General features: G+C 45.7%; 1 protein-coding gene across 1 annotated transcript in view; it reads right to left on the reverse strand.

Moving 5' to 3' along the window:
• The window catches only part of LOC140425847 (MAM and LDL-receptor class A domain-containing protein 1-like), a 659,308-nt gene that overhangs the window by 519,538 nt on the left and 123,902 nt on the right, over nt 1-15,868 (reverse strand). Inside the window, exons 6-8 of the mRNA XM_072510232.1 lie at nt 5,592-5,738; nt 3,606-3,763; nt 2,857-2,949 (exon numbers count right to left, since the gene is read on the reverse strand). Of these exons, the coding sequence (XP_072366333.1) occupies nt 2,857-2,949; nt 3,606-3,763; nt 5,592-5,738 (398 nt within the window). The remainder of the gene's footprint in view (nt 1-2,856; nt 2,950-3,605; nt 3,764-5,591; nt 5,739-15,868) is intronic.

The following is a 15,868-nucleotide window of genomic DNA, read 5'->3' on the forward strand; positions in this document are numbered from 1 at the left end:
ACAGGACGTCCCTCCTCTGCTCCACCGCGTCCAGGAGCGCCTCCACATCGCGTGACTCGAACCTCGGGGCTGAGCGACGGCCAGCCATCCAGTCGGGTGTTGCGGTCGGGTGGGGGGGAGCAGCGCGGCCTTATGAGCCGTCACGCCGTGCAGCGCGTATGACGCTGCACGGCGTGAACCACTGCGCAAGCACGGATCCCGTTACGTCGCTGCTAGCCCATTTCGGGCCGGAGACTATCGACCCATTTTTCCGACGTGACGCAAGTCGGATTTGCGCCGATTTTGCGCCGATCGGCGGACTTTCCGCCGATAACGGAGAATTTTGCCCTTGGTTCACATTTCATGTTAGTATTTTAAAGATAATTTTTAGTTCTTGGAAGATTATAGTTGTAAAGACAACATAACTTAAATGCTGAGCTTTAGACATTGCTGCAAAAAAGAGGTGGCAGCTCAAAGTTGCCCCATGTTTTTATAATAAAGTCAGAGCCAAAGTGTTCCCGATCTTAGCGGCGAGGAAAGGAAAATCCCAGCCGTGATGCCTGCAATGCATGCAAAAACAAGGGTATTCAGGAGAACAGCTTTTGCTTTTGAAGTTAGAGCTAAATAACTCTAAAAGCATTTTGTGAACCCTGAAAGGTTGTAAAACCCATTTATTTCATCAGATCAAATAGGGATAACGTGAGATAATTAGCCTAAAGTTCAGTTTCAGGACATTCCAGCAGGATATGCCATAATGGAGATGATTGGAACAGAGGGAGGTCCTCTGGTTAATTCACCTGGGTGTTTGCTGGGAGCATGAGTTGCAGTTTGGACTTTGAATCGTTTGCAGCACACTGAGGGAAGATAGTCAAAGTAAATGACAATTAGTTAGACCTGCACAATAAGCAGAGTAAAAACCTAATGTCGTCATTCACTGCATGGAATTCAGATGGAGCTTAATCTTAGTTAGAGTTTATGAGGGAACAGAAGTTTGAAGTTGACATCCACCTGACATCTGTCATATGCACACTTTTTCTTCTTTATCTTAATCTTTATCTCTTTCGTCTTCATGGAGCTCTGGATTTGTTTGCCTGATTTTTCCCTTTCATGGTAATGTAACTTAGTGCCATTCCCCTGCCTTTTCCCCGTATCCCTACACATTTTTTCTATTCAAGCAATCACCTAACGCCCTCCTGAATGTCTCGATTGAACCTGCCTCCACCACACTTCCAGGCGGAGTATTCGAGACACAAACCGCTTGCTGTGTGAAAAATATTTTTCTGACATCACATTTGCTTCTTTTGCAAATCACTTTAAATCTGTATCCTTTTGTTCGTGAACCTTTTACGAGCAGGAATAGTTTCTCCCTAAACTGTGAAGAGGACAGTGTAGAGCTTCAAAAGGACATAGACAAGATGGTCTCCCTACCTCCTCTGCCCAGCCCACTCATGATTTTGAACATCTCTATCAAATCATTCTTAGCCTTCTTTTCTCCAAGGAGAACAGTCCCAACCTCTCCAATCCGTCCTTATAAATGAAGTCTCTCATCTCTCGACAAATTCTTGTAAAACTCTTCTACACCCTTTCTATTGCACTCCCATCCTTCCTCTAGTGTGGCACCTAGAATGGCACACAATATTCCAGCTGAGGTCTAATTAGTGTCTTGTATAAGTTCAGCATAGCCTCCTTGTTATTGTACTCTATGCCCCTATTAATAAAGCCCAGAATATTAACTGCTCTCTCCACCTGTCCTGTCAGCTTCCATGATCTGTGTACATATACACCCAGGTCCCTCAGCTCCTGCACCCCCTTAAGAATTTAACCCCTTATTTTATATTGTTTGTCCATGTTCTTCCTACCAAAATGGATCAACTCACGCTTCTTTGCATTGAACTACATCTGCTACCTATCTGCCCACTCCACCATCTTGTCCATGTCATTTTGAAGCTCTATACTGTCCCCTTCACAATTTACAATTCTGCCAAGTTTTGTGTCATCTGCAAACTTTGAAATTGTCACCTGTACACCAAGATCCAGTTCAGTAATATATATCAGGAAAAGCAAGGGTCCCGATATGGACCCCTGGGCAACGCCACTATAAACCGTCCAGTCTGAAAAATATCCATTGACCTCTTTGCTTCCTATTATTAAGCCAAATTTGTATTTGCATTGCTACTGTCCCTTTTATTCCAAACTCGCGACCAGCATTTCCTCTGGGTAGAGTTAAGCAATAAAACTTCAGTAAACTTCAGACCATTGGGTTTTTAGTTGGTTTAAGTTTCATGTCAATGCAACAGATATGAGTTACAATGAGAAATGGATGAGCATCTGTTAGAGGTACACAGCAGAATGCAGTAAATACCTATTATTAAGCAGAAACAGCAAACTCTTAGCACTCTGAAAACATTGATAGCTGGACTGTCACATGAGGAGAGACTAAATCAGTTAGGATTATATTCATTGGAGTTTAGAAGAGTGAGAGGGGATCGCATAGAAAATTACAAAATTCTAACAGGATTGGACAGGGTAGATTCAGAAAGAATGTTCCCGATTCTGGGGGAGCCAAGAAACAGGGGTCATAGTCTGAGGTGAGGAGAAAGTTTTTCACCCAGAGAGTGGTGAATCCATGGAATTCCGACCATAGAAAGTAGTTGAGGCCAAAATGTTGTGCAATTTCAAGAAGGAATTGGATATAGCTCTTGGGTTTAAAGGGATCAAGGGATATGGGGGAAAGGCAGGATCAGGGTACTGAACTTGATGATCAGCCATGACATGCGGAGCAGTCTCGAAGGGCCAAATGGCCTCCTTCTGCTTCTATTTTCTATGTATGTTTCTGTGTACATTTCTATTCCTGTGAATAAATTAGACCAATTTTACCTGAAATTGACTCAAGGAAGTAGGCAGTCCTACTTCTCCTTTGATCCATTGATTTTCAGTTGGTGTGTGTTCTTCCCACAGTATTGTTTCTCCCTAAAGGTTACAGCATGATAATACTTGAAAATGACATTGAGGTAGTGGTATATTATTAAACATGCTGATAATCTCTGTTTTCTTTGCTCTGGTTGCTTGCTAACTAGTTTTAAGATTAAACAAAACGATTAAACATCAGGATTAACAGTAATTCAGCAGTGCTGTGGAAAAAGACAATTCCATTTGACGCAGTTGCTTTGTGGATATGTTATTGGAATTAGTCAATGTACTGGTTAGTACCTTTGTACAAAATTTTATTTCTCCCATTTTAACATAACTATGCGGTTGTGTTTTACTGATAACTGATTCATACATCAGAGGCATTGACAGACATATGATTGGTCAGTATTCTACTGCTCTTCTATCAATATAGAGTTGTGTGAAATTTCTAAGGTGAAATCATGTCCATTGTCGTTTTAATAGTGTGTCTTTAAAGTCAAAGAAAGAAAGGGAATTTAATCGCCTTTTTGAAATAAATGGTAAATACAGCCCGATAGGCGTTTCCAGAAATAGATGCAACAACGGGACACCAAGAGAAGGTGAAAAGGAGGTGAATTAATATCAATCAGAATTGTTTGTACTTGAGCTTCCTATTCCTCAAGTTCCCAAAAATTCATTTTTATCCGCTTGCTAAAATAAGCATTGTTTTGACTCACCTCCTGGGTTTGTAAAAATACTGTAAGCACATTTTTGCCACTGATTTGGTAGAAGAATTCAAAATGGCAACTTTGCCCAGAGTTGTGGAGCACAGAACTATTAAAGAGAGCTGTCCGGGAGAATGTGATATTATTGGCTTCTATCCAAATAAAATGGCCTGTGAATGAAAATGAAGCAGATTTTTACATAAGAACATCTAAGAGGATGGAGTAGGCCGCACAGCTACTCAACCTCCCTCTGCCATCCAATAAGACCATGGCTAAACTTTCATAACAATTCCACTCTCCTGTCCTCTCCTCATGTCCCTCAAATCCCTTCTTGCCCAAAAATCTGTTGATGTCTCAATTGAATATTCACAATGTTTGAGCACCCTATAACTCTCTTGGTAAATAATTCCAAAGATTCCAAATCCTCGGAGTTAAGACATTTCTCTTTTACTCAATCCAAAATGGCCGATCTCATATCCTGGATTTATGGTCTGCTCGTTCTAGATCTTCGATCAGGAGAAATCACTCTCAGCATCTATGCCTCTGTTAATCAAAAATACATTAATTCAGCAATAATGACCTGCGAATTACTAATTAATGGCATTCAGAAGTCAGTAAAATCAGGACTCAAGTTAGTGCACTATTCCTAGCCGCTGACTGCTGGAAATGGGGGAATGATTCTCTTAAGTGCATAATGCTCGTGAAAAAGCAAGCAAGGATATTGATAGCATTTTTGTCTGTAATTGTTTTATTTGTTGGATTCTGTTCTCTTGGTTATAGACATGAAGGGTTAAAAGCTTGCCTTCCAGGAAACATCCATCAAATATCTTTGGAATATCTATTGAATTCTATTATCTCTCCAAATTGTCAGTTTTTAAAACTATACAATATATGCATGTTAGATTTTTCAAATACAATTTACCTTTAACAACAACATGTTGCCCTTGATTAATCCATACATTTATAAATGCTCTAAACTTAAATCACAAATTCTTCAGCAGGAATTTCCCCATTCTGTCGTGGTGGGATCCACTGCAGTGGATGTGACGGCCCAGCTAAAGATCCATTGACTTTTGGCGAGATTCGATGTTCCCAGCAAAGGGTGAGTCAGGAAAATCTCACCCTTAGAGTTTTCTTTCAGACTATAGGCTAATTTGTCTTTAATTTATCTTTCTTTTTTTAAGTTCTTAACATTTTAAGGAGATCACTAAAAGTCTATAATTACTGTAAACATACTACAGAGCTTTATAACACTGTCTAATGATACATTCCAATTTACAATGTTGTTTTGTATTTGTTTCGCAAACCCTCACTCATCATGATCCAGATTTACATATTTAATTTGTATCTTGATAGATGCATGAATGGGCGGGGAATGGAGGGATACAGATCGTTTGGCCAATAAGTAGAAGGCCTAAATAAGGAATCTGGATCGGCGCAGGCTTGGTGGGCCGAAGGGCCTGTTCCTGTGCTGTAATGTTCTTTGTTTTAAGTGAGTGGTTCGGCTCACTTAAATATGTTGCTGCCCGATGCTACCAAGGCCGGGAATCGAGCGCCGATGCCTGCTCCTCATCTTTTCCTGACATACTGAAGTCTGAGTCTTTCTGGAATGTTTTATTGAGGCACTGTAACAAAGAAACAGCAGTGGGCCATTTAGTATCTCAAGCCTGTTCCTCCATTAAATAAGGTCATGGCTGATCTGTGGCTTAATTACATATACCTGCCTTTGTTTCATATCCCTTAGCACCTCTGTTTAACAAAAAGTCATCAATCACAGACTTAAAATTAACAATTGACTTAATGTTATCCACTATTGAAAGCTCTGACTGTAATCCTCCGGCTTTATTTCCCTAGTCCTTCCACCTCCACCTTGTTTTATGACTGTACTCACTGATTTGTCAGGGGATCTCAATATCTAAGTTTGTATTAGTTATATATCTGCAGTCCTTTTTAAAATTTTATATATAAATTACAGTTTATTAAAATTTCTGCAGTTACCCAATGAAGAGTCCGTGCTGTGATCTTTCAGCGGAGCAGTGCCGCTTGAAGAAATACTGTTAGCTTGTACGTGCAGCCATGAAACAACATTTTGAGCCTCTTCAGAGTTCCATCCACATAGGTCAGATTCAAAATCACAAGTTGGAGCTAAAGTAGGAACAAAAATGGAGGAATCCATTAAAATTCGACAAGTCATTGCAAGAAGCTCTAGTTAAGAGCATAGCCATTTTGCTAACAGTTGGAGTCTTGAACTGATTATATTACCTTACTTGTTAACTAGCTTTCAAATTTTTGTTTAATTTTTATACTTGCAACAAGCAAAATCATAGATAGGCTTATGCACCTCTCCAAATCTGTGACTTTAATTTCTTTGAATCAGAGACAAACACATCACAGAAGGAGGCCATTTGACCCATTTGCCGCAATTTTCCTGCTGTTCACGCAGGCGGTACCTTCTGATCTAGCCGATGACGAGCCTCCCATGCGGGTTTCCCGGCAGTGAGGGGCGCATACAAACCCCATTGACAATGGCGGGACCAGAAGATCCCACCACTGGCCAATGGCTAGTGGCCTATGTGGAAGATACCATCCAAGGGGCGGGATTCTCCACTCCCACGCTGAAGTGGCCGCGCCGTCGTGAACGCCATCGAGGTTCACGACAGCGCGGAACGGCCCCGGACCTGATCGATTCAGGCCCTGACAATGGGCCAGGATCGGGGCCGCGTCATCTACCCGCGCCAGGCCTTGTCGCCGCGTAAAGGCTGCGCCGCATAAATGACGCGGCCGGCGCCGTATAACGGGCGTCATCCGCGCATGCGTGGTTGCCGTTCTCTCTAAGTCCGCCCCGCAAGAAGATGGGGGACGGATCTTGCGGGGCCGCGGAAGGAAGGAGGTCCTCCTTCAGAGAGGACGGCCCGACAATCGGTGGGCACCGATCGCGGGCCACCCCACATTCCAGGTGAAGCCCAGTGCAGGATCCCCCCTCGCCCCCCCACAGGCCGCCCCCCCCAGCGTTCACGCGCCGCCCACGACTGCAGCGACTAGGTGTGGACGACGCCGGGGGGAACCCGCCATTTTGGCCTGGCCGCTCGGCCCATCCGGGCCTCAGAATAGCGGGGGTGCCGGAGAATCGCCATTTTCGGTGTCTCCGCCGATTCTGCGGCCCGCAAAACCCGACCGGGCCGTTCCCGCCGCTTGGGAGAATCGCGGGAGGGCGTCGGACCAGCGTCCCCGGAAATTTTGGTGGCCCAGGTGATTCTCCCAACCGGCGTACGAGTGGAGAATCGCGTCCATTGTGTCTGTGCTGGCTCTTTTTTAAGAGTAATATCTGTAAATACAATGGCCCAAACATTTCCTGTGACAGTGCAACAAGTGGTATCCGGCATTAGCCAGACTTGTCCTTAATATAGTGTCCACAGTATTGTGTTGCAAGTTAAGTGTGAGATGGAAATTGTGTGGGTCCCTCTATGTTGCATCGGGGACCTGGTTGAACAGAGCAAGCAAATGGGGAATAATACTCTGCAATTGGCAATTGTATTAGTTAATTGCCTTGGAGGTTGACTGGCAGTAATTAACACTGATCACTTAGTATCTACTTAGGAACATAAGAGCAGGAGTAGGCCATTTGGCCGTTTGAGTGGGGCGGCATGGTGGCACAGTGGTTAGCACTGCTGTCTCTCAGCAGCAGGGACCCAGGTTCGATTCCATCCTTGGGTCACTGTCTGTGTGGAGTTTTCGCTTTCTCCCTGTGTCTGCGTGGGTTTCCTCCGGGTGCTCTGGTTTCTTCCCACAGTCCAAGGATGTGCAGATTAGGTGGATTGGCCATGATAAATTGCCCCCTAAGTGTCCAAAGGTTAGGTGGGGTTACAAGGTTAAGGGAGAGTGGACCTAGATAGAGTGATCTTTTGGAGGGTCGGTGCAAACTCGATGTGCTGAATGGCCTGCTTCTGCACTGTTGGGATTCTATGAACCTTCTCCTCCATTCAGTAAGATCATGGCTGATTTGATTGTGATCTCAGTTCCACTTTCCTGTTTGTCCCCCGTATCACTTGATTCCCTTGCTGAATAAAAATTTGTCTACCTCTGTCTAAATCAATTAATCTTCCACTACTTCCTGGGAAAGAAAGTTCCTCACACCACCGACCCTTTGGGACAAAAGGAGATGGATGCTCTGTCCTGCTGCACCCGTTTTCTGGTGTGGCACACCCCTGCTGGCAGTGGGATTCCGTCCCGGTAGCAGGATTCCATCCTGGCAGCCGGCAAATGTGGTTTCCTATTGTGGGCACCCTCACGACGTCAGGAAATCCATGGGCATGAGCCGGTGAAAAGGAGGATCCCGCTGACGGAGAATCCAGCCCAAGGTTTCTGATCTCTCTTAAAAAGGAGACCTTTTATTTTGAAACTATTTCACCCTGATGTAGTCTCCTCCACATAAGGAAACATCATCTGATTAGCCACTCTTTCAAGTCCCTTTAGGACCTATTAAATTTAAATATGATCACCTCTTATTCTTCCAAACTCCAATGGCTATAGTAAGAAGTCTTACAACACCAGGTTAAAGTCCAACAGGTTTGTTTTGAATCACTCGCTTTCGGAGCACAGCTCCTTCCTCAGGTGAATCCTGTTGGACTTTAACCTGGTGCTGTAAGGCTTCTTACTGTGCTCAACTCAGTCCAACGCTGGCATCTCCACACCAATGGATATAAGTCAACACTTCTTCATGAAACAACCCTTTCATCCCGGAAATGTATCCAGTGAACATTCTCTGAACTGCTTCTTAAGTGATTACATTTCCCATGGTTCCCATGGTAACGGGCTGAGGCCCATCCAGGTGGGACTCCTTATCCAACTTTTAAATACTGTTCAGTGTCATGCTCCTCGTGTGCGAAGTGGGAGCTCAGGGACACGTCCACTGTCCCTGGCTCCTTCACGTGCAAGAAGTGTGTCCTGTTGCAGCTCCTGTTAGACCACTTGACGGCTCTGGAGCTGCGGATGGACTCACTTTGGAGCATCCGCGATGCTGAGGATGTCGTGGATAGCACGTTTAGCGAGTTGGTCACACCGCAGGTGAAAGGTACTGAGGGAGATAGAAAATGGGTGACCAAAAGACAGAGCAAGAGTAGGAAGGCAGTGCAGGTGTCCTCTGCAGCCATCTCCCTGCAAAACAGATATACCGCTTTGGATACTGTTGAGGGAGATGGCTCACCAGGGGAAGGCAGCAGTAGCCAGGTTCATGGCACCGTGTCTGGCTCTGCTGCGCAGCTGGGCAGGAAGAAGAAGTGATAGGGGACTCAATTGTAAGGGGAATAGACAGGCGGTTCTGCGGACATAATCGAGACTCCAGGATGGTATGTTGCCTCCCTGGTGCAAGGGTCAAGGATGTCTCGGAGCGGCTGCAGGACATTCTGGGGGGGGGGGGGGGTGAACAGCCAGCTGTCGTGGTGCACATAGACACCAACGATATAGGTACAAAATGGGACGAGGTCCTACAAGCTGAATTTAGGGAGCTAGGAGTTAAACTAAAAAGTAGGACCTCAAAGGTAGTAATCTCAGGATTGCTACCAGTGCCACGAGCTAGTCAGAGTAGGAATGTCAGGATAGAGAGGATGAATGCGTGGCTCGAGAGATGGTGCAAGAGGGAGGGATTCAAATTCCTGGGACATTGGAACCGGTTCTGGGAGAGGTGGGACCAGTACAAACCGGACGGTCTGCACCTGGGCAGGACTGGAACCGATGTCCTAGGGGGGGGGGGGTGTTTGCTAGAGCTGTTGGGGAGAGTTTAAACTAATGTGGCAGGGTGATGGGAACCGATGCAGGAAGTTGGAAGGTAGTAAAACAGGGACAGAAATAAAAGGCAGAGAAGCCATAGGCAAAAATCAAAACGGGCGACAGTACAAGGTACAGTGACTGAGGGGAGCTCAGTGAATAGGACCAGGAATACTAAAAGAAATAAAACGGGAAGTGAAAACATTAATGGTAAGCGACGCGGCAGGTTGTTACATGAAGATATGGGTTCAACGACAAGGAAAATTAGGAGAAAGGTTAAGAGGAAATATAACTTAGGAGAGGTTACTGATCGAGGTGTTAAGGTTCAGAACAGAGGTAAAAAAGCCAACATAAGTGTACTTTACCTGAATGCCCGTAGTATTTGGAATAAGGTAAATGAGTTGATGGCGCAAATCATCGTGAATGACTATGATTTAGTGGCCATTACTGAAACATGGTTAAAGGATGGTCACGACTGGGAGTTAAATATCCGAGGGTATCAAACTTTTCGGAAGGACAGAGTGGATGGTAAGGGAGGTGGTGTAGCTCTGTTATTTAAGGATGACATCCGGGCAACAGTAAGGGATGACATCGGTGCTATGGAGGATAAGGTTGAATCCATTTGGGTGGAAATCAGGAATAGTAAGGCGAAAAAGTCACTGATAGGAGCAATCTATAGGCCACCAAATAGTAACATTATGGTGGGGCAGGCAATAAACAAAGAAATAACAGATGCATGTAGAAATGGTACAGCAGTTATCATGGGGGATTTTAATCTACATGTTGATCAGTTTAACCAGGTCGGTCAAGGCAGCCTTGAGGAGGAGTTTATAGAATGATCCGCGATAGTTTCCTAGAACAGTATGTAATGGAACCTACGAGGGAACAAGCGGTCCTAGATCTGGTCCTGTGTAATGAGACAGGATTTATTCAGGATCTCATAGTTAGGGATCCTCTCGGAAGGAGCGATCACAATGTGGTGGCATTTAAAATACAGATGGAGGGTGAGAAGGTAAAATCAAACACTAGTGTTTTGTGCTGAAACAAAGGAGATTACAATGGGATGAGAAAAGAACGAGCTAAGGTAGACTGGGAGCAAAGACTTTATAGTGAAACAGTTGAGGAACAGTGGAGAACCTTCCAAGTGATTTTTCACAGTGCTCAGCAAAGGTTCATACCAACAAAAAGGAAGGACAGTAAAAAGAGGGAAAATCAACCGTGGATATCTAAGGAAATAAGGCAGAGTATCAAATTGAAGGAAAAAACATACAAAGTAGCAAAGATCAGTGGGAGACTAGAGGACTGGGAAATCTTTAGGGGGCAACAGAAAGCTACTAAAAAAGCTATAAAGAAGAGTAAGATAGATTATGAGAGTAAACTTGCTCAGAATATAAAAACAGATAGTAAAAGTTTCTACAAATACATAAAACAAAAAAGAGTGGCTGAGGCAAATATTGGTCATTTAGAGGATGAGAAGGGAGATTGAATAATGGGAGATGAGGAAATGGCTGAGGAACTGAACAGGTTTTTTGGGTCGGTCTTCACAGTGGAAGACACAAATAACATGCCAGTGACTGATGGAAATGAGGCTATGACAGGTGAGGACTTTGAGAGGATTGTTATCACCAAGGAGGTAGTGATGGGCATGCTAATGGGGCTAAAGGTAGACAAGTCTCCTGGACCTGATGGAATGCATCCCAGAGTGCTAAAAGAGATGGCTAGGGAAATTGCAAATGCACTTGTGATAATTTACCAAAATTCACTAGACTCTGGGGTGGTCCCGGCGGATTGGAAATTAGCAAACGTGACACCACTGTTTAAAAAAGGAGGTAAGCAGAAAGCGGGTAATTATAGGCCAGTGAGCTTAACTTCGGTAGTAGCGAGAATGCAGGAATCTATCATTAAGGAAGAAATAGCGAGACATCTGGATGGAAATTGTCCCATTGGGCAGACGCAGCATGGGTTCATAAAGGGCAGGTCGTGCCTAACTAATTTGGTAGAATTTTTTGAGGACATTAACAGTGCGGTAGATAACGGGAGCCAATGGATGTGGTATATCTGGATTTCCAGAAAGCCTTTGACAAGGTGCCACACAAAAGGTTGTTGCATAAGATAAAGATGCATGGCATTAAGGGGAAAGTAGTAGCATGGATAGAGGATTGGTTAATTAATAGAAAGCAAAGAGTGGGGATTAATGGGTGTTTCTCTGGTTGGCAATCAGTAGCTAGTGGTATCCCTCAGGGATCAGTGTTGGGCTCACAACTGTTCACAATTTACATAGATGATTTGGAGTTGGGGACCAAGGGCAATGTGTCCAAGTTTGCAGACGGCACTAAGATAAGTGGTAAAGCAAAAAGTGCAGAGGATACTGGAAGTCTGCAGAGGGATTTGGATAGGCTAAGTGAATGGGCTAGGGTCTGGCAGATGGAATACAATGTTGACAAATGTGAGATTATACATTTTGGTAGGAATAACAGCAAAAGGGATTATTATTTAAATGATAAAATATTAAAACATGCTGCTGTGCAGAGAGACCTGGGTGTGCTAGTGCATGAGTCGCAAAAAGTTGGTTCACAGGTGCAACAGGTGATTAAGAAGGCAAATGGAATTTTGTCCTTCATTGCTAGAGGGATGGAGTTTGAGACTAGGGAGGTTCTGCTGCAATTGTACAAGGTGTTAGTGAGGCCACACCTGGAGTATTGTGTTCAGTTTTGGTCTCCTTACTTGAGAAAGGACGTACTGGCACTGGAGGGTGTGCAGAGGAGATTCACTAGGTTAATCCCAGAGCTGAAGGGGTTGGATTATGAGGAGAGGTTGAGTAGACTGGGACTGTACTCGTTGGAATTTAGAAGGATAAGGGGGGATCTTATAGAAACATATGAGATTATGAAGGGAATAGATAGGATAGATGCGGGCAGGTTGTTTCCACTGGCGGATGAAAGCAGAACTAGGGGGCATAGCCTCAAAATAAGGGGAAGTAGATTTTGGACTGAGTTTAGGAGGAACTTCTTCACCCAAAGGGTTGTGAATCTATGGAATTCCTTGCCCAGTGAAGCAGTAGAGGCTCCTTCATTAAATGTTTTTAAGATAAAGATAGATAGTTTTTTGAAGAATAAAGGGATTAAGGGTTATGGTGTTCAGGCCGGAAAGTGGAGCTGAGTCCACAAAGATCAGCCATGATCTCATTGAATGGTGAAGCAGGCTCGAGGGGCCAGATGGCCTACTCCTGCTCCTAGTTCTTATGTTCTTATGTTGTTATGTTCTTATGTTATGTCCCAGACCCAATTAGAAGTTCCTGTGTTGTGTGCCGTGGGTGCAGCTTTACTTCTGAGTTAAAATAAATTTGTTTTAACCTTTATCATTGTGTCTCCTGGATTACTACAGAGATCAAAACTGCACACAATAGGCCAGGTGTGTACTCACCAAGGCCCTGTACAAGTGTGATAAAGCTTCCATTTGCCTTCCCAATCATGTTACCAGCATACTAAATCCCTCTGTACCACCAAGCTCTTCAATCTTTCTCCATTAAAATGGAATACTGCTTTTTTTGTTCTTCTTTCCGAAGTGAACAAGTTCACATTTGCCCACTTCATACTCCATCTGCCAATTTTTCCCAGACTCTTTGCCACAATTCTTTTTCCGATATATTGATGACTATATCGGTTCTGCTTCATGCTCTTGTCTGGACCTGGAAAAATCCATCAATTTTGTTTTCAATTTCCACACCTGCTTCACCTTCACATGGTCCACCTCCGCCAATACCCTTCTCATCCCTGACTTCTCTCTCTCCATTTCTGGTGATAGGCTATCTACCAACATTCATTACAAGCCCACGTGCTCCCACAGCTCCCTCTACTACACCGCCTCACACCCCGCTTCCTGTAGGGACTGCATTACATTTTCCCAATTTCTCCATCTGGCTCACATCAGTTCTGAAGGTGCTACCTTTCAAAACGTCGCTTCTGACCTGTCTTAGTTTTTCCTGAGCCAAGGTTTGGCCGACAGCGCCCTCAACCATGTCTGTCTCATTTCCCACACTTCTGCCCTCACCCCTTCTCCCCTTACTTTTCACCTCACCAGCTTCTGTATTCAAAGAATCACCCTCCACCATTTCCACCAACTCCAGCATGATGCCACAGCTAAAAAAAAACTCAACCCCCGGCAGCATTCTGAAGAGACCGTTCTTTCTGTGACCCTCTGGTTTACTCCTCTATCACTCCCACTATTTCATCTCCTTCCCACGGCACCTACCCATGCAATTGTCACTGGACTAGTAAACCAGAGACCCAGAGTAATTCTCTGTGGACCCAGGTTCAAATCTCACCACTGCAGATGGTGAAATTTGAATTCAATAAAAATCTGGCATTAAAAGTCTAATGACGACCATGAAACCATTGTTGATTGTCGTAAAACCCATCTGGTTCACTGATGTCCTTTAGGGAAGGAAATCTGTTGTTCTTACCTGATCTGGCCTACATGTGACTCCAAACCCACAGCAATGTGGTTGACACTTAACTGGCCCCTCAAGGGTAATTAAGATGGGCAATAAATGCTGGCACAGCCTGCGACGCGCAAGTCCCATGAACATATAAAAAATGTAATACCTGTCCTTTTACCTACACCCTCCTCACCGCCCAAGGCACCAGATACTCCATTCAGGAGCGATTACTTGCACTCCTTCCAATTGAGTCCACTATTCGCTGCCCACAATGCAGACTCCTGTACATTGGGGAGACCAAACACAGAATTGGGGACTGCTTTGCGGAAGACCTTCGCTCAGTCTGCAAGCATGACCCCAGACTTCCTGTTGCTTGTCCAAAGATTAGGTGGGGTTATGGGGTTACGGGGATAGGACGAAGGATTGCGCACAGATAGAATACTCTTTTGGACAGGCGGTACAGACTTGATGAACCAAATTATCTCTTTCCGCTGTGTAGGAATTCTATGATTCTAAGTGCTGATTCTACGTGGTATTTGGCCTGCAACCTTGAGACTTCATGGGGTCCAGAGTGAATGTTGAGGACTCCCAGGGTAACTCCCTCCTGCTTATAGACAACTGTACCGCACCTCTGCTGGTGGGACAGGCCATACCCAGGGATAGTGAAAGTGGCGTCTGGGACATTATCCACAGGGTATGATTCTGTGATGTATGTCTATGTCTTGCTTGACTAGTCTGTAAGACAGCTCTCCCAATTCCTGGACAAGCCGCCAGATGTTAGTAAGGAGGACTTTGCAGGTGATGTTTCCGATGCCCCAGGCCGATGCCATGTGCCAGTTTTGTTCCTTTTTGTGGCTTGCTCATCCACTTCAGAGGCATTTATGAGTCATCCACTTTGCTGTGGATCTGGAGTCACATGTTGCCAAACCAGGTAAGGACTGTAGATTTCCTCCCATGGCGAACCAGCTGGATTTTGTTTACAATAATAAACAATGGTTTCATGGTCATCTTTGGACTTTTAATTCCAGATATTTATTGGAATCAATTTCCACCATCTGCCATGGTGGGATTTGAACCCAAGTCCCCTGCAGCTCTGGATCACCAGTCCAGTGGCAATATCACTATGCCACCACCTCCCCATTAATAAAGTCTGGAATGTAATAATAGTCTTAGTAATGGTGACCATGACACCATTGTTGGTCATCAAAACCCCCCACCAGATTACTAATGTCCTTTAGGGAAGGAAAGTTGGTCTGGCTGACATGTGGGGCGTCATTCTCCGACCCCCCTCCGGGTCGGAGAATGGCCGTTGGCCGCCGTGAATCCCGCCCCCGCCGAAGTCTCTGGTACCGGAGATTGGGCGGGGGCGGGAATCGGGCCGCGCCGGTTGCCGGGACCCCCCGCTCAATTCTCCGGCCCGGATGGGCCAAAGTCCCGCCCAGAAATTGCCTGTCCCGCCGGCGTAAATTAAACCTGGTATTTACCGGCGGGACCAGGCGGCGTGGGCGGGCTCCGGGGTCCTGGGGGGGGCGCGGGGCGATCTGACCCCGGGGGATGCCCCCACGGTGGCCTGGCCCGCGATCGGGGCCCACCGATCCGTGGGCGGGCCTGTGCGTGGGGGCACTCTTTCCCTTCCGCCTCCGCCACGGCCTCCACCATGGCGGAGGCGGAAGAGACTCTCCCCACTGCACATGTGCGGGAAAACTGTCAGCGGCCGCTGACGCTCCCGCGCATGCGCCGCATTTCCGTGCCAGCTGGCGGGGCAATAAACGCCATTTCTGCCAGCTGGCGGGGCGGAAATCCCTCCGGCGTCGGCCTAGCCCCTCAATGTTGGGACTCGGCCCCCAAAGATGTGGAGCATTCCACACCTTTGGGCCGGCACGATGCCCGTCTGATTGGCGCCGTTTTTGGCGCCAGTCGGCGGACATCACGCCGTTGTGGGAGAATTTCGCCCGTGACTCCAGACCCACAGAACTGTTGGGTGCGATTCTCCCAAAAGGGAACAAAGTTTCCTAGTGAGCGCGTTTAGCCGCAGGTTTCCCAGCTCTCTCAGTGCCGAGAAACATACAACTCG

Source organism: Scyliorhinus torazame, chromosome 6 (genome assembly GCF_047496885.1).
Source record: "Scyliorhinus torazame isolate Kashiwa2021f chromosome 6, sScyTor2.1, whole genome shotgun sequence".
Taxonomy (NCBI): domain Eukaryota; kingdom Metazoa; phylum Chordata; class Chondrichthyes; order Carcharhiniformes; family Scyliorhinidae; genus Scyliorhinus; species Scyliorhinus torazame.